The following is a 20,200-nucleotide window of genomic DNA, read 5'->3' as shown; positions in this document are numbered from 1 at the left end:
GAAAGGTGATGACAGCTATTGGCATGAAGATATAGATCTGTGTGTGTTGTTTCGTGTAGTCAGCTGTCCTTATGTGCCATCAACTTTACAGCGAACGACAACATCCAAAAAGGGGAGGCAGACGTCTTTTTCTATTTCCGTAGTAAATTTGATGCTAGCATGGGTAAAATTCAAATACTCAAGAAATCGATGTAATTCATCCATCCTGTGCGGCCATACCACAAATGTGTCGTTCACGTACCTCCAGAAGACCGTTGGTTTAAAACTTGCTGAGTCCAGTGCGTTGTCCTCGAAGTCTTCCATGAATAATTTAGCTACCAGAGGGGAGAGGGGGCTTCCCATGCAACACCATCAATCTGCTCATAAAATTCACCATTAAACTGAAAATAAGATGATAAAAGCACATGTTCAAATAATGCTGTAATGTTCTTATCAACATGTTGGCTGATAAGAGATAAAGAGTCCTTGGTGTATAATGATACCATGTCAAAACTAACAAGCACATCCGTACTATTTAGCCTGTCATTGCTAAGTCTCTGAATAAAATCCATAGAACTACGAATGTGGTGACTACATTCTCCTACCAATGGTTTTAATAAGGAAGCTAAATATTTGGCAGAAAAATACGTTGGTGAACCAATAGTGCTTGTTATAGGTCTCATAGACAACTTCTCTAGACGCTCATACTTACCCATCTTGTGAACTTTAGGAAGACCATAAAATCTCGGTGGTACTGCACCTCGTACTTTTAAACTTCTTATGACTTCCTTCGGTAGAGATGAAGCGTTCAGCAAGGCAGCAGTCGTTATTGTCACCTTGTTAGTAGGATCTTTGTTAATCTTCCGGTATGCACCAGAACTAAGTAGACCACATATATTTTCCTTGTAGACTTCCCGAGGCGAAAGGACAGCACGCAGGACGACTGTGTCAGTATCCTCACGCAGCTTTCGTATCGCACATCTTTCTTCCTTGGAAACATTTCTTCTTTGTGGACGATGCTTCGTGATTGCTCGACAGGTTGTCGGACAGCTTCTTCAACGGCACTGATGAAAGATGATATCGGCAAAGTCTTTGGAGTAGGGGCAAAATTCAGCCCTTTACTTAAGACAGATAGATTGTATGTGTTCTTTATCGCATGCGGTCGTGAAATAATAATAAAAGTCGTCTCTCTGATAGGCGACATTGTTTTCTGGCACTGGAACGTCACCAGAAAAAGATTCTCGAGTTCCAGGAGTTGTGCTTGTGAAATTACAGGCGTTCCAAGACCCAAACTTGTAGCTTACCTGGACCACATTGGAAGAAGACGGGTATTTGGGACACGCACATAATAAACTTAACACTACCAACAACTGGGGAATAAAAGGGGGTTGCGAGAGAGACAACGGGATGGAGCGATAAGAGAATAGCAACTTGTGGCGGCTATTTCAAACTGAAAATATTCAATTTGTCATAAGATTACATCAATGGAATTTTATGGATATTTTTTCCGGATCGTGTGACTGGGCCGCAGTAACCCTTGCTTGCGGGCCACAGCTTGGACACCCATGGTCTAGAGTGTCGAAACATCATTACAGCTCCATATTGTGCCATATGACAAAAAATGTTTTACAAACAATGCGCGATGTCCTGCATGTGTCTCCGTCTAATCCATATGCGACGATCACAGGAACATCTATAGACTTTGTGGTAGTAAATGAATAAAGGCACGGCGTGTTTAAATGTTCTTCTCAAGCGACATGGGTCTTCAAGCTGAAGTGTGTGAACACGCTAGGTTAATCATTTGATCTAAAATAAAAAATAAATAAAAAAAAAGGCAATGAAGATCACGACTCTGTCGTGCAGACTGGAACAGCATCATTAAAGTGTATTGGAATCGAGACATGTGTGTAAGGCTCCATGCAGCTGAAACGAATGTTATGTGAATTTCCATAGCAGTGAGCATTTGCAGTGGTGCACACTGATGTGCCACAACATTATGATCACTGGCCCTCCCACACTCCCACGAGACTGAATGCCGCCTGGTGACATTGGGGTCACCTAACATGGTAAGAATTTACAAGCGGTGTTCAACGAGTAATGCAAAAAATGATTTTTACTCGGCCGATTTTGATCCACAACATGCAGAATTTGTTCAAATGGTGCAAATGGCTCTGAGCCATATGGGACTTGACAGCTGAGGTCATCAGTCCCCTAGACTTAGGACTACTTAAACCTAACTAACCTAAGGACATCACACCCATCCATGTCCGAGGCAGAATTCGAACCTGCGACCGTAGCAGCAGGGCGGTTCCGGACTGGAGCACCTAGAACCGCTCGTCCACAACGGCCGGCCAGAATTTGTTGTGGGACATCGTGGAATATCTCCATTTTAGCCCCTATAGTTTCATGGAGTCCGGTAAGTGGCGGCGCTATACGTAGCCTTCTAATTGGCGTCTGTAGCGGAGGTGTGTTCCAGTCAGAGAGCTGTCATTGAGTTTCTTTTGGCGGAATACCAGAGCGTCACATACATTCATAGGCGTTTGCAGAATACCTACTGAGACCTATCTGTGAAAAAAAAGCATGGTGAGTCGTTGGGCGAGGCGTCTGTCATCACTGCAAATAAGTCGTGCCAACATGACTCCCGCGTGCCGGCCAGTCGCCCACAACTGCGACTTAAAATCTGCAGTGTCGGAAAGTGCGGACACTCTCATCCGAGGTTATCGACAGATCACAATCAAACACCTGGCTGAATAACTGGACGACTGAGTTGCTAGCGCTGACACACTCGTCCACCAGTTGAGGTACTCAAAGGTGTGTGCCCATTGTGTTCCTCATCTCCTAACAGAAGACCATAAAGACCAACGAAGAACCCTCTGTGAGGAATCGCTCGCGCGTTACGCGGATAATCGAGACAATTTTTTGTCGAACGTCGTCACAGGCGACGAAACATGGGTTCATTACTTCGACTCCATGAAGTGGAGATACACTACCTTTCCTCCGAAGAAGAAGTTCAAAACTGGAACCTCTGCCGGTAAAGCCATGGAGATGGTGTTTTGCGACTGTGAAGTGTATCTTTTGTTTAATATCCTCCCTCGTGGTGCAGCTATCACTTCTGAAGGGTGTTGTGGTACCCTCAGGAAACCGAAGAAACCACTTCAGCGGCTTCGTCGCCACAAAAATGCAAACGAACTCCATGTCCACGACAATGCAAGGCCTCACACAAGATTGCGCACCCGATAGTAGCTGACAAAACTTCGTTAGACTGTTCTTCGTCATACGCTCTACAGCCCAGATCCCGTTTTTCCATCTGTTTGGCCCAACAAAGGATGTAATCCTCGGGAAGCATTACGTGAATGATTGGGAGGTTTTGATGCAGGAAGACGTTGGCTTCGATATGTACCCGTTAAGTGGTACCATGCGGGAATATAGGCCCTAACAGTAAGGTGGTGTTAAGGTCGTGGCATTGAACGGAATCCATGTTGAAAAGCAGGATTTTGTAGCCGAAAGAGCTGGGAGTAATAAGGTATATTGGAATCATGAAACAAACAATCTGCATTCAGAAAAGAATGAGCTATATTGCTTATGAACGCCCGTCTTGTATAAGCGGAGGAATCGCAATTGAGGAATTCTAGTGACGATATGGGCTTTAAACGGGCTAAGTTGCTGTCATGAGCTATCGTTATGGCTCGGCGCCTGGGAACGGCCACCCCCTGTGTGGACTGATGGAAGGGCATCCGTGCCTCATCAGGGGACGTAGAGCTCGAAGGTTTGCCTGCTTTGTAAATGAGGACATGCGACGACCTTTGGCAGGTCTGACGACAGCGTGCAATGCTGGTGCGAACAGAAGTGTTTCGGACGCAACATTCAGTGCACATTGTTGAACATGTGGCTACACTGCAGACGATCCGTCCGTGTTCTCGTGTTGATTCAACGAAACCGTCAATGATGGCTGCAGCAGGAATGAGATCTTCAAGATTGGATATCGGATCACTGGAGAGGTGTGGCCTAGTTGGATGATTCACGTTTGTTATACCACGTCGGTGGTCGTGTTCAGATACGCCGTCACCATGGCGAACGGCTGCTTTAAACATGCACCGTGACCCGGACAAAGGCTGCTGGCAGCAGTGTCGTGCTATGGGCGAGGTTCACCTCCGCTTCCATGGGACATGCGGTAGTGATCGACGGCTCCAAGAGTGCCGAGCATTGCGTGAACATTATCGCCGGCCACCTGCATCGTTTCATGCTTGATGTCCTCCCCGACAGCGATGGGATGTTGCAACAGGTCAATTGTCCGTGTCACAAGGCCAGAATCGTGCTACGGTGGTTGGAGTAGTATGACATATATAGTTGGGATGCAATCGGGTGAGTCGGCCAGTGTGGCCGTGCGGTTCTAGGCGCTTCAGTCTGGAACCGCGTGACCGCTACGGTCGCAGGTTCGAATCCTGCCTCGGGCATGGACGTGTGTGATGCCCTTAGGTTGGTTAGGTTTAAGTAGTTCTAAGTTCTAGGGGACTGATGACCACAGATGTTAAGTCCCATAGTGCTCAGAGCCATTTGAACCATTTTTTTGCACTCGGGTGCGAGCTCCACGCCCATAAACCAGCGGCTTGTAATTCACGGAAGTTGGGCGACATGTACATAGACATGTGATGCCACATATCTCCAGAAACTTAACAAGGTCATTTCGCGTCCATGTACGCTCAATCACTTCTATATTGCGTTACAAAGCTGGACCAGCACGCTTTCCAGCGGATGGCGAAATGCTTTGGCTCGTCATTGTGCACTGGGTAGCAAATTTGTGGACAGTTTCTCTCTTCACACTGATGAATTCGGGTTCATTTCACAGATGTGTTGGTCTTTATCAAAAACCAGGTGCTTTATCACACTTCAATATCCCGAGGAGGCAGCATCCGTGTGTAGGCAGTGAACCTCTAAGGAAAAGTATAGACTTCTATGCCTTCGTATATGAAATGACTGTGCAGTTTCATAGCGATGACATTCAAATGCCTATGGAGATTCTTCTGCCGGTTCAGATGGTGATGATTCATTCTGAAGTACGAGTTCACTTGTTGAAACATATCTTCACATCGTGTATATAAAAAACGGAGAGATTTGTAGCCTTCAATCTAGGGCAAAGGGAGATTGCTACATAACTAACGAAATGCATGTGCCCTTAGGTGCTGCGGGGATAAAATGCCTTCCCGGCCATTCTGATTTAGCGAATGCTAGAATGGTTTCTTCCAAAAAGGCACGCTGTTGGCTGCCGGTTAGAGGAAATCAAAAGCAGCAGTTAGCATGATAACTAGGAGTCTGCGTCGTTTATGGAAGCCATGGAAACACCATAAGATTAGCCTGCCGAGAGTAAGTAGTCACGTAATAATTTGTAGAATATTATAGAGAAAAATTTGTAATTAAATAGCCACTGTGCTAATTCATTAGTTACAGATCAAGTAGCTCCATCCTTGTTGTTACGTGACGTCCCATAACTGGATAATAAATGTAAGAAATGTATCCTTGCAAGGTAACAGGGGATAATGTGGAGCTCTTTCAACTAGTTCGTAATTTAAATTTAAAGCACAGCAGCAGGAATAATATGTTGGGCAAAATAGACCAGAAAATACTTGTTTTCTGTTTTGATGGGCGTTGTAGTTCCGCTGCATAGTGTTTTGTCTTTCTTTTAATTGCAATGAATTACAAAATTGTGGTGATAAATGTCTATAAAATTATATAATGTATTCAGGTTTAAGTATTTAAATCTTATAAAAATTGTAAACGAATTGTGGCCATGTTTAAGGATTATTTTGACTAATGTAGTGTCACGTGAACCGACTTAGGACTATGGATATGATCTGGAAAATCGGGGTCTTTGGTCGTTGCCCGTTGTGGTAGTAAGTGGGAAGCGGCAAAGTGCCGCGAGTGTAAGCGTGGACGCCAGTGTATGTGAAGAAACAACGTGTAAGTGTTTAGGTGTGTAGGTGCGAGACAATAAACAGTGTACGAATTGTACCGATTATTATTATTTACACAGATCGTATTTATTTGTGGACTTAAAAATGCATGGCCTCAAGGTTAAAGTATTTCTTTTGAATAAATAAGTTTCAATCTGAACGTGTAGAGTTCAGGTCACTGCTGTTCAAAAGCTAGCCAATATATGACTCAATAGTAGGGGCGCAAATGCAACCGTTCACTACCAACCCCCTTTGCAGATGAGCCACGTGAAAAATGGTAGTGAAAGAGCCCGATTACAGTTGCATCCTACTTCCCATTCTTTAGAAGTCGTGTAAACAATCCAGAGCTGTCAGATATAGATGCTTAAATTGTATGGCTGCTATCTTTTCCACAACGCGATGTACCTTGAAACAGTCATTGAGGTATGGGCCGAGTAGAAGCTTTCCAATAAAAGGGAATTGCCCTTGAGGCCTAGCATTGGCGGCTGTGAACGTTGGTTCAAAACCCTATGATCTCTTTAGTGCAGATGCACACCAGGCTCGAACTATTACGGGAATCGCCGAAATGCCGCGAGTAGTTAGGCCAATGGGCACTACATTATTAGTGTGTGTGTGTAAGTTAAGAATTTGTGTCTTGTGGGGGTCATGCTAGTGCAGTCCGTGTAGCTGCAATGACCACTGCGCCCGGATGGCCGCTTAGGTAGAAAGAGAACCGGGTTTGAATAACGGTCTTGCACAAATTTTCAACCTTCCTGATTTTAATCAGTGCCCACTAGCAGCCAATGTCTGTAATTTTTCTGTGTATTTTTTTTATGTTGCAGGACTTCACTGCGCAGCTGACGGTGGTTCTGACGTGGCACGACCCACGCCTCAGGTACGACGACATGGACAGTAAGTGCACTCCCTGGTTTCGTCTCCGATTCCTCCATGTGCGCTCCCTCGTAAATAATACAAATACAGGCCTGTCTATGAACTACTAAGGTTCCTTAGTAATGATATTGTTTACTATTCGTGGATAGCAGAGTCTTAAGCTTCCTTAGTTTAACTTCCTTTTCCTGAGAAATGACAGTTGGCAGAGGATCTCTTAAATGTCTGTCTTTCGCCTTTACATTGGCAAGGTACTGGAGTAACTTTATGTAATGTATAATAAGTACTATACAAATAAATGGATGAATTACTGTCGCTGTTCGGGATGAACTTGACACAGCTCTTAAGTGGCATCGGCATTATTGAAGAAGATTCCCACGATAACATAGGTTGTAGTAAGATCTGTGACTGGGACCTAATAATACCTGCCACGGACGCGAATGCGATCACACGCGACGTAATATACTACGCAGGTCAGGACATTTTATTCGTGGTGAAACTATTCCCATTCGTTACTCACTACCCCGTTTTTTCAGATCCAAAACTGCTTTTTAATCGTTATTAGTTCTTTTGGTTCCTCATTATTCATTAATTCCTAACCTTATTGATGTTACTACAATTCTCGGTTTCACTGTTTCAGTTTACAATGCTTGACAAAATAAATGTTCAGTGGTATTTTTAAGTAGTGACGCACCGTTGTTTCCTGAGAAATAAAAAGAATACTTTCCTGATAATGTATAGCGCTTTCCCTGATTTAATCATTTTCTCTGAAGTCAGTTTGCAAAGAAATTTGTCATAAAGCACTGAGAGCAATCGGTTTAGGTTGGAACACTGCAACTAAGTAATATCATTCCAACAGCTTTGCTTTCATATTTTCTTTTGTTATTATAATGTAGTTTAACGTGTGAGTGTGAATTCCTACAAACTCTATAGGAACACTGATATTTACACATTTCTTCCGATCTGTGAATGACTGATGCTTGCACAGAGGCGACGCCAACCGAACACGTTAGTTTATTTGATTAGCATTCCATTAAGAGGATTTCATCTACACCTATCCGTGTAGTTCATCGTAAATGTAAAATTTATCGAAGGCAAGTAGATATAACTTCATTCGGTATCCTAAAAAGAAGTGTTTTTCACTGTTTATCATTTTCGCTAATAAACAAGAACTTGTTAAAAGGAAAAATCTTTATCATTGTTTAAAACCCTGCAAAGACTCCCTCAATCATTTTCATTGTATACTCTTATGACTACATCACATCTATGGCATGTTTAAATTACAGCTGTATGTTTAAGTGTGATACAGAAAACTGATAAAACACTTAGAAGCTTCTATGAAATGAAATAATGAAGTATATAGCCCTATTAGAAAAACAAACAAAGTCGGTGTGCAATCCGGTGGAAAAATATGATGAAAATTACTTACAAACATTAGGATATTCACCATACTGTCCGCTATAACTTGGCGAAACCACATTTCGATACGTTTATTCGTTCTCGATTTACAGTCGGGTGACAAAAGTCATGGGATAACGACATGTACACATACACTATGTGTACACATACACACAGCGTGCTATCGCTTACACGGTTTCCGACGTGATTTGGGTCGCACGACGGGAATTACATCAACATCTACGTCTACCTGATTACTCTGCTATTCACAATTAAGTGCCTGGCAGAGGTTTCAGTGAACCATCTTCAAGCTGTCTCTCTACCGTTCCACTCTCGAAAGGCGCGCGGGAAAAACGAGCACTTAAATTTTTCTGTGTGAGCCATGATTCCTCTTATTTTATCGTGATGATCATTTCTCCCTATGTAAGTGGGTGCCAGCAGAATGTTTCCGCTACCGGAGGAGAAAACTGGTGATTGACATTTCATGAGAAAATCCCGTCGCAACGAAAAACGCCTTTGTTTTAATGATTGGCACTCCAATTCACGTATCATGTCTGTGGCACTATCTCCCCTACTTCGCGAAAATAAAAGACGAGCTGCCCTTCTTTGACTTTTTGGATGTCATCCGTCAGTCCCAACTGATGCGGATCCCACACCACACAGCAATACTCCAGAATAGGGCGGACAAGCGTGGTGTAAGCAGTCTCTTTAGTAGACCTGTTGCACCTTCTGAGTGTTCTGCCAATGAATCGCAGTCCCACAACATTATCTATGTGATGGTTCCAATTTACGGTATTTGTAATTGTAATCCCTATGTATTTGGTTGAATTTACAGCCTTCAGATTTGTGTGACTTATCGCGTAATCGAAATTTAGAGGATTTCTTTTAGCACTCGTGTGAATAACTTCACACTTTTCCTTATTCAGGGTCAACTGACACTTTTGGCACCATACAGATATCTTAACTAAATCATTTTGCAATTTGCTTTAGTCATCTGATGACTTTATAAGACGGTAAATGACAGCATCATCTGAAAATAATCTAAAACGGCTACTGAGATTGTCTCCTACGTCGTTAATGTAGATCAGGAACAATAGAGTGCGTATAACACTTCCTTGGGAAACGCCGGATATTATTTCTGTTTTACTCGATGACTTTCCGTCTATTACTATGAACTCTGACCTTTCTGTCAGGAAATCACGAATCCAGTCGCACAACTGAGGCGATATTCCATAGGCACGCAGTTTGGTTAGAAGACGCTTATGACGAACGGTGTCGAAAGCCTTCTGGAAATCTAAAAATATGGAAACAATTTGACATCCCCTGTCGATAGCACTCGTTACTTCATGAGTATAAAGAGCTAGTTGTGTTTCGCAAGAACGTTATCTTCTGAATCCGTGCTGACTACGTGTCAATAAATCGTTTTATTCGAGTTTGCAGACTTTGAAAGCGGAATAACAGTTGCAGCTACACGCACAGGACATTCCATTTCGGAAATCGCTACGGAATTCAGTTCTCCGAGATTCACAGTATGAAGATTGTGCCCATAAAATGAAATTCCAGGTATTACGTCTCACTACAAATATCGCAGCGCCGACAGCTTTCAGTCAACGACCGATAGCAACGGCGTTTGCGTAGAGTTGTCAGCGGTAATAGACAAGCAACTTGAGTGGAAAAACCTCAGAAATCAATGTCGGACGTACGATGAAGGTAGCCATTAGGACAGTGAGGCGAAATTTGGTGTTAATGGGCTATGGCAGCAGAAGCTGACGCGAGCGTGTTTGGTAACAGCAAGACAACGCCTGCGGCACCTCCCCTGAGCTCGTGACCACATCGGTTGGACCCTAGACGACTGGAAATCCATGACCTGGTCAGATGAGTCCCAGTTTCAGTTCCTAAGAGTTGATGGTAAGGTTCAAGTGTTGCGCAGAAGCCATGGGCCCAAGTTAATAACAGGGCAATTTGCATGCTGGTGGTGGTTCCATAATGGTGGGGGCTCTGTTTACATGGAATGGACTGGGTCCTCCGGTTCAATTGAACCGATCATTGACTGGCAATTGTTATGTTCAGCTGCTTGCAGACCATTTGGTGCCCTTGATGGACATCATATTTGCAAACAACGTTGGTATTTCTATGGGTGACAATGCGCCACAATTCTTCGCGATTGGTTAGCACAACATTCAGACCAGCTGGAGCGAATGATTTGCCACCGAGGTCTCCTGCCATAAATCGCGTCGAAAATGTATGTGACATAATCGTTATGTTAGTTGGTGCACAAAAACCTGCACCAGCAACACTTTCGAAATCATGGACGGCTGCGAACGGAGTATGGGGTAATATTTCTTCAGGAGACTTAAACAACTTGTTGAGTCCATGTCCCATGCCACGTCGCGTTGGTGCACTTTGTTGTTGTTGTGGTCTTCAGTCCTGAGACTGGTTTGATGCAGCTCTCCATGCTACTCTATCCTGTGCAAGCCGCTCCATCTCCCAGTACCTACTGCAGCCTACATCCTTCTGAATCTGCTTAGTGTATTCATCTCTTGGTCTCCCTCTGGGATTTTTACCCTCCACGCTGCCCTCCAGTACTAAATTGGTGATCCCTTGATGCCTCAGAACATGTCCTACCAACCGGTCCCTTCTTCTTGTCAAGTTGTGGCACAAACTCCTCTTCTCCCCAATCCTATTCAATACCTCCTCATTAGTTATGTGATCTACCCACCTTATCTTCAGCATTCTTCTGTAGCACCACATTTCGAAAGCTTCTATTCTCTTCTTGTCCAAACTGGTTATCGTCCATGTTTCACTTCCATACTTTCAGAAAGGACTTCCTGACACTTAAATCTATACTAGATGTTAACAAATTTCTCTTCTTCAGAAACGATTTCCTTGCCATTGCCAGTCTACATTTTATATCCTCTCTACTTCGACCATCATCAGTTATTTTACTCCCTCAATAGCAAAACTCCTTTACTACTTTAAGTGTCTCATTTCCTAATCTAATCCCCTCAGCATCACCCGATTTAATTTGACTACATTCCATTATCCTCGTTTTGCTTTTGTTGATGTTCATCTTATACCCTCCTTTCAAGACACTGTCCATTCCGTTCAACTGCTCTTCCAAGTCCTTTGCTGTCTCTGACAGAATTACAATGTCATCGGCGAACCTCAAAGTTTTTACTTCTTCTCCATGAATTTTAATACCTACTCCGAATTTTTCTTTTGTTTCCTTTACTGCTTGCTCAATATACAGATTGAATAACATCGGGGAGAGGCTACAACCCTGTCTCACTCCTTTCCCAACCACTGCTTCCCTTTCATGTCTCTCGACTCTTATAACTGCCATCTGGTTTCTGTACAAATTGTAAATAGCCTTTCGCTCCTTGTATTTTACCCCTGCCACCTTCAGAATTTGAAAGAGAGTATTCCAATTAACGTTGTCAAAAGCTTTCTCTAAGTCTACAAATGCTAGAAACGTAGGTTTGCCTTTTCTTAACCTTTCTTCTAAGATAAGTCGTAAGGTTAGTATTGCCTCACGTGTTCCAACATTTCTACGGAATCCAAACTGATCTTCCCCGAGGTCCGCTTCTACCAGTTTTTCCATTCGTCTGTAAAGAATTCGCGTTAGTATTTTGCAGCTGTGACTTATTAAACTGATAGTTCGGTAATTTTCACATCTGTCAACACCTGCTTTCTTTGGGATTGGAATTATTATATTCTTCTTGAAGTCTGTGGGTATTTCGCCTGTCTCATACATCTTGCTCACCAGATGGTAGAGTTTTGTCATGACTGGCTCTCCCAAGGCCGTCAGTAGTTCTAATGGAATGTTGTCTACTCCCGGGGCCTTGTTTCGACTCAGGTCTTTCAGTGCTCTGTCAAACTCTTCACGCAGTATCTTATCTCCCATTTCATCTTCATCTACATCCTCTTCCATTTCCATAATATTGTCCTCAAGTACATCACCCTTGTATAAACCCTCTATACACTCCTTCCACCTTTCTGCCTTCCCTTCTTTGCTTAGAACTGGGTTGCCATCTGAGCTATTGATATTCATACAAGTGGTTCTCTTCTTTCCAAAGGTCTCTTTAATTTTCCTGTAGGCAGTATCTATCTTACCCCTAGTGAGACAAGCCTCTACATCCTTACATTTGTCCTCTAGCCATCCCTGCTTAGCCATTTTGCACTTCCTGTCGATCTCATTTTTGAGACGTTTGTATTCCTTTTTGCCTGCTTCATTTACTGCATTTTTATATTTTCTCCTTTCATCAATTAAATACAATATTTCTTCTGTTACCCAAGGATTTCTATTAGCCCTCGTCTTTTTACCTACTTGATCCTCTGCTGCCTTCACTACTTCATCCCTCAGAGCTACCCATTCTTCTTCTACTGTATTTCTTTCCCCCATTCTTGTCAATTGTTCCCTTATGCTCTCCCTGAAACTCTCTACAACCTCTGGTTCTTTCAGTTTATCCAGGTCCCATCTCCTTAAATTCCCATCTTTTTGCAGTTGCTTCAGTTTCAATCTGCAGTTCATAACCAATAGATTGTGGTCAGAATCCACATCTGCCCCTGGAAATGTCTTACAATTTAAAACCTGGTTCCTAAATCTCTGTCTTACCATTATATAATCTATCTGACACCTTTTAGTATCTCCAGGATTCTTCCAGGTATACAACCTTCTTTTATGATTCTTGAACCAAGTGTTAGCTATGATTAAGTTATGCTCTGTGCAAAATTCTACAAGGCGGCTTCCTCTTTCATTTCTTCCCCCCCAATCCATATTCACCTACTACGTTTCCTTCTCTCCCTTTTCCTACTGACGAATTCCAGTCACCCATGACTATTAAATTTTCGTCTCCCTTCACTACCTGAATAATTTCTTTTATTTCCTCATACATTTCTTCAATTTCTTCATCATCTGCAGAGCTAGTTGGCATATAAACTTGTACTACTGTAGTAGGCATGGGCTTTGTGTCTATCTTGGCCACAATAATGCGTTCACTATGCTGTTTGTAGTAGCTAACCCGCACTCCTATTTTTTTATTCATTATTAAACCTACTCCTGCATTACCCCTATTTGATTTTGTATTTATAACCCTGTAATCACCTGACCAAAAGTCTTGTTCCTCCTGCCACCGAACTTCACTAATTCCCACTATATCTAACTTTAACCTATCCATTTCCCTTTTTAAATTTTCTAACCTACCTGCCCGATTAAGGGATCTGACATTCCACGCTCCGATCCGTAGAATGCCAGTTTTCTTTCTCCTGATAACGACGTCCTCTTGAGTAGTCCCCGCCCGGAGATCCGAATGGGGACTATTTTACCTCCGGAATATTTTACCCAAGAGAACGCCATCATCATTTAATCATACAGTAAAGCTGCATGTCCTCGGGAAAAATTACGGCTGTAGTTTCCCCTTGCTTTCAGCCGTTCGCAGTACCAGCACAGCAAGGCCGTTTTGGTTAATGTTACAAGGCCAGATCAGTCAATCATCCAGACTGTTGCCCCTGCAACTACTGAAAAGGCTGCTGCCCCTCTTCAGGAACCACATGTTTGTCTGGCCTCTCAACAGATACCCCTCCGTTGTGGTTGCACCTACGGTACGGCCATCTGTATCGCTGAGGCACGCAAGCCTCCCACCAACGGCAAGGTCCATGGTTCATGGGGGAAGGTTGGTGCACTACACCGGACAAAAGGAGGTCCGCCATGATATTAGGGAGTATCCCATGACGTTTGCCACATCAGTAAATATATAAGAAACTGGAGTAGGCATGCGTTTTCAAATAAACCGATATGTAAACAGGCAGAATACGACGCTGCGGTCGGCAACAGCTATATAAGACAAGTGTCTGATGTAGTTGTTATATCGGTTACTGCTGCTACAATGGCAGATTATGAAGATTTAAGTGAGTCTGAACATGAATTTATAGTCGGCGCACGAGCGATGGGACACAGCATCTCCGAAGAAGCGATGGAATGCGGATTTTTCGGCACGACCATTTCACGAATGTACCGCGAATATCAGGAATCCGGTAAAACATCAAATCTCCGACATCGCTGCGTCCGGAAAAAGATCCTGCCAAATTCAAGTGGCTCTGAGCGCTATGGGACTAGAACTTAGAACTACTTAAACCTAACGAACCTAAGGACATCACACACATCCATGCCCGAGGCAGGATTCCAACCTGCGACCGTAGCGGTCGCGTGGTTCCAGACTGCAGCGCCTAGAACTGCTCAGCCACTACGGCCGGCAAAAGATCCTGCAAGAATAGCACCAACGACGACTGAAGAGAATCGTTCAAAGTGACAGAAGCGCAACCCTTCCTCAAATTGGTGCAGATTTCAATGCTGGGCCATCAAAAAGTGTCAGAGTACGAAACGTTCATCGAACATCATCAGTATGGGCTTTCGGAGCCGAAGGCCCACTCTTGTACCCTTGATGACTGCACGATACAAAGCTTTACGCCTCGTCTCTCAACACCTACATTGGACTGTTGATGATCGGAAAAATGTTGCCTGGTCGTACAAGTCTCTTTTCAAATTGTATCGAAGGGATGGATGTGTACGGGTATGGAGGCAATCTCATGAATCCATGGACACTGAATATCAGTAGGTGACTGTTCAAGCTGGTGGAGGCTCTGTAATGGTGTGGGGCGAGTGTAGTTGGAGTGATACGGAGTGATACGTCTAGATACGACTCTGACAAGTGACACGTACGTAAGCATCGTGTCTGATCACCTGTATCCATTCACGTCCATTGGGCATTCCGACAGGCTTGGGCAAATCCAGCAGGACAATGCGACACCCCACACGTCCAGAGGTGCTACAGAGTGGCTTCAGGGACACTCTTCTGAGTTTAAACACTTCCGATGACCACCAAACTCCCCAGACATGAACATTATTGAGCATATATGGGGTGCCTTTCAACGTGCTGTTCAGATGAAATCTCTACCCCCTCGTACTCTTACGGATATATGGACAGCCCAGCAGGATTCATGGTGTCATTTCCCTCCAGCACTACTTCAGACATTAGTCGTGTCGATGCCACGTCGTGTTGCGGCACTTCTGAGTTCTCGCGGGAGCCATACACAATATTAGGCAGATGTACCAATTTCTTTGTCTCTCTCTCTCTCTCCCTCTCTCTCTCTCTCTCTCTCTCTATATATATATATATATATATATATATATATATATATATATATATATATATATATATATATATATGTGTGTGTGTGTGTGTGTCTTTTGTTCAACTGACACGTTTCATATAACGAGGTTTATGGTGAATATGATGTACAGAAGATGGGGCTAACTTAGTAACTAACAAGCCGTGCGGTGTGCCGCAGCGGGACGCCGGCGCTTCGTGACGCTGACGGAGGTGAGCCGCGCCTGGCAGCCAGACGTGTTCTTCAGCGAGGAGAAGCAGGGCCACGTGCACGACATCGTCACGCCCAACGTCTACATGCGCATCTCACCCGACGGCCTGGTGCGCTTCAGTGTCAGGTCAGCGCTCACTGTGTTCTCATACCTTGTGCAATCTGCAGAAGCAACTAATACAAATAAAACATTTTTCTGTATCAGTCACTTCTTTATTTTGCCACTACGCATTTCTATGGTTCACAGCATCATCTTCAGGTGACGACGTAAATATAACCAACTGTGGAGAACACCTGAAACAGACAGCAATGTGCACACTTTTTACGACTTTGCCGCTCCTCAAAAGACGCAACATTACGTTCACTGCCCTTGGTCTGGTATTGTGAAAAGAAGTCTGCACTCTTCCTCAAAAATGTAAATAAACAATTGTCCACCTGACGATGATGGTGTGAACCATCGAAACCCGTAGTGGCAAAATAAACAAGTTCAAATTGCTCTGAGCACTATGGGACTTAACAGCGGAGGTCATCAGTCCTCTAGAACTTAGAAATACTCAAACCTAACTGACCTAAGGACAGCTCTCACATCCATGCCCGAGGCAGGATTCGAAACTGCGACCGTAGCGGTCGCGCTGTTCCAGACTGAAGTGCCTAGAACCGCTCGGCCACTTCGGCCGGCAATAAACAAGTGGCTGATGTAGAAGATTATTTGTATTCATCAACAAAACAGCCACCATAATTCCATCCTTTATAGACAAAACTTTCACTATCAAGGAAAAGTCTGAGTAAATAAAACCCAGCAATAAAGCAAGCTGTACGAGGGAAAGTCATTAAGATTTAATTATCTCCTCGAAAACAACAAGCTGCAACAGTGATATTTGGTATTGGTGTTGGTCCTTCTCTAAAAGCTCATGCTTCAATGCGATATATTTTTCGCAGCAATTTATGAATTGATAGAGATTTTCGTTGTAGCGGTGTGTGTTTTCGCTCTTCACGAAACGTACCGCTTCGGAAGTCACCTTTTTATCATTTTGGAAATGCCTGCTATGCAATGGTTTCTTCAGCCAGTCCGCCCCGATAGCAGAGTGGTCAGCGTGGTGGTCTGTCACGTCAAGAGGCCCGGGTTAGATTCCCGGCTGAGATTTTCTCCGCTCAGGGACTGGGTGTTGTGTTATTCTCATTTCATCATCACCAGTGGAAGGCAACGGGAAACCATCACTAGAATCACTTCATTAGACGCTCATGCGGTGGACGTCTCTGACGTGGCTTCCCCCATGACAAGACCTGCCTTAACGCAGAACACAAAGTTTTTTCTTCATAAGAGGAAAGAGGAAGAAGTCGCTAGGTCCCATGTCAGGAGAATAAAGGGGATGAGATAAAATTTGATAGCCCAAAATAGCAATATATCTGACTGTGGCTTGTGCAGACTGAGCTGGGGATTTGTCGTGGAGCAAAAACTGACCCTCAAAATGGTTCAAATGGCTCTAAGCATTATGGGACTTAAATCGGAGGTCATCAGTCCCCTAGACTTAGAACTAATTAAACCTAGCTAACCTGAGGACATCACACACATCCATGCCCGAGGCAGGATTCGAACCTACGACGGTAGAAGCACCGCGGTTCCGGACGGAAGCGCCTAGAAGTAGGTTACAGTACACTTTTTCGCCCACTGCTTGAATACTGCTCACCGGTGTGGGATCCGTACCAGATAGGGTTGATAGAAGAGACAGAGAAGTTCCAACGGAGAGCAGCGTGCTTCGTTACAGGACCATTTAGTAATCGCGAAAGCGTTACGGAGATGATACATAAACTCAAGTGGAAGCCTCTGCTAGAGAGACGCTCAGTAGCTCGGTACGGGCTTTTGTTGAAGTTTCGAGAACATACGTTCACCGAGGAGTCAAGCAGTATATTGCTCTCTCCTACGTATATCTCGCGAAGAGACCATGAGGATAAAATCAGAGAGATTAGAGTCCACACAGAGGCATACCGACAATCTTTCTTTCCACGAGCAATACTAGACTGGAATAGAAGGGAGAACCGAAAAGGTACTCAAGGTTATCTCCGCCACACACCGTCAGGTGGCTTGCAGAGTATGGATGTAGATGTAGAACCGAGTAGGCCACAGCGGCCGCCAACTGCCCCTCAGTCCGTCCTCCCACGGATGTAAAAACGTACATGGACGAATAGCTGGTGACGTCACAGCATGTAATTCTACGGTCAATTACATTATATGAAATAAAGAATCTGGCATGTCTGTTTTTGCCTCGTGGAAAGGAGCGCGACCAATGAGATGCAACGTCGTTTTGCGCCACAAGCAGAACATAGGGGCCGCTATATTGTATGGCGTTAAACATCTTATTTATTGCTTCATTGGCTCATGGGCGTCGCGTCGGTTCATGTCGTGGAAGTTGCACAATATTTCAACTAAACAGTTGCTCGTCGCCTACAGGTGCTTACTGACGTGCTGCGGTGGTGGCTCATCAGTACGTGCGCTGGCTGACTAGGAAAGCGTAGGCGCCAAGAGGTGGGGCTACAACTTCACCGTAGGTGAATAATAGAGCATGGCGACATCCAGTGCCCCTGCTGGAGAAACGGGCCACAGCCTTCGCATGAGCGACGCGGTAAAAGTGCGACCGCTAATCGCTGCCTAGGGCGCGAGCGGGCAGTGTATTAGCGCTCAGTTTAAGTGTCCGCATTCCGATTCTCCATCTGTGTTGCCTCGGAAATTAAAATACTAAATTTGCATAATGTTTGTGTGTGATATTGAAACATTGAATATGTTTTTATTATGAAGAAAAAACATTTTAAGGTGGTGGTGAGTGTTTTAAGCGATATATTTGGTTCAAAAATGGTTCAAATGGCTCTGAGCACTATGGGACTTAACATCTTTGGTCATCAGTCCCCTAGAACTTAGAACTACTTAAACCTAACTAACCTAAGGACATCACACACATCCATGCCCGAGGCAGGATTCGAACCTGCGACCGTAGCGGTCACGCGGCTCCAGACTGAAGCGCCAGAACCGCACGGCCACACCGGTCGGCCGATATATTTGGCTCCTGGAAATTGTTAAACAATTAATTCGATAGGATAGTGCAAATAAATTCTTTTCCTCTACTTTTGATATCGAAATTGCGTATCTCTCCCTTCGTCCCCAGCATAAGCCTATAGGAAAACAGTATTCTGGGGAGAGATAAAAACCTCCATCTACGTGTTTGGTGTCGTTCCGCTCCAGCGCCGAGGCTTTTTTCCAGTAATTTTTTTGGAAGGGCTTGGGAGGGGGGGAGGGGAGGAGGCGAGTTGTAGGTGTATGATTGGCTCTGGAAGTGGCCACTTGAGAGAGACAGAGACAGGAAGCAAGTCTGGTGTTTCCTTATCAACAGAATGCCTCCACTTGTGCCTTGTTTGGAACCACGTGATCAAAGAAGGCTGATATCCAGTCCATGGTTGGTGGATTTAGTATCATGATCTCTAATGTGGACATTGGGGGGTTTTTATCTTTCGTGGTGGGGCCTCAACGAAAAACACACATGCAGGAGATTCCAAACGGTGGCTACTATGCCACACTTCATTCTCTTTCTCGATGCTTACAGTTATAATGTCATAGGAAGTGGGGGTAGGGCGTACAGATATGAGCTCTTACCAAGTGGGGGAGCCCTGTCCCTTGAAAAGTGATTAAATAAAGAACAAGCAACAACATATTATTGACACTGAACCGAATTTCATGCCATGAGATTGTTCCTCTCGTGCATGGACTGCGTCATTTTCTCACCAGTTTTTTCTGAGAGGGTTGTGGGGAGGGAGGGGGCGAGGGGTCGGGATATTATGTCATCTGGTGGTTGCATTGTGCACTACCTCAGTCGATCCTGCATGTCAAGGTGAGCACACACACGAAAATTTTCCAACCACACAACATCTCCAATCTGCAGCACTGTAATTACATAGTTAGGGCATGTAGTTGCTGGATGTGAGGTTTTCCCACTAAATAAAGAGATCCAACCACTGACTATTGAATTTTATAAATAAACAGTATATCCTCTGCTACTAAATTGACATTGACTTTAGTTTCGTATCATGAGATTCTTTCCTCTCCAGCACAGACTGAGTCCTTCTCCCGCCAATTGCCTGATGGGAGGGGAGTGGGAGGTTGGAGGGGAGGTCTGCGGATTTCCCAGAGGGATTAATTAATTGATAGATTCAATTAATTAGTCATTTAATTTGTTATAAAAAGCGTACTTGTATAGGCGAGGGGAGGGGATGGGGTTGGGGTTTTCCGAGAGGGGTGGGGGACGAGTAATGGGAGGAGGAGGGGGTTTCTCAGAAGGATAGATTATCCCCAGAGGGTCATAAATCAACCCCCAGGAGACCATAAACCAATTACCACAACAATAAATTTGCCCCTGTATGTATGCTACTCCTAAATGTATGCAGTTCACACTAACAAAATGTGCTCTTTCTCTCCTTACTCCCCTACTTACATCTTTAGAAATTTCTTCCTTAAACTGAGACCTAAGTTTGATACCAATAGACTTCTTTTGGCCAGGAATGCCTTCTATGTCTGTAGCAGTCTCCTTTATACTGTATATTCCCACTGCTTTGTCCATCATGTGTTACAAGGAGCAATCAAAAAG

General features: G+C 44.1%; 1 protein-coding gene across 1 annotated transcript in view; it reads left to right on the top strand.

Annotated features, from left to right (window-relative positions):
* Nucleotides 1–20,200, top strand: part of LOC126254879 (glutamate-gated chloride channel-like) — a 208,177-nt gene that overhangs the window by 129,562 nt on the left and 58,415 nt on the right. The window contains exons 5-6 of the mRNA XM_049955350.1: nucleotides 6,749–6,818; nucleotides 15,540–15,696. Coding sequence (XP_049811307.1) covers nucleotides 6,749–6,818; nucleotides 15,540–15,696 — 227 coding nt within the window. The remainder of the gene's footprint in view (nucleotides 1–6,748; nucleotides 6,819–15,539; nucleotides 15,697–20,200) is intronic.

The sequence above is a fragment of the Schistocerca nitens genome, chromosome 1 (assembly GCF_023898315.1).
Source record: "Schistocerca nitens isolate TAMUIC-IGC-003100 chromosome 1, iqSchNite1.1, whole genome shotgun sequence".
In the NCBI taxonomy this organism is placed as follows: Eukaryota; Metazoa; Arthropoda; class Insecta; order Orthoptera; family Acrididae; genus Schistocerca; species Schistocerca nitens.
Note: the sequence above shows the minus strand (reverse complement) of the source record. Positions and strands in the feature narration are given on the sequence as shown.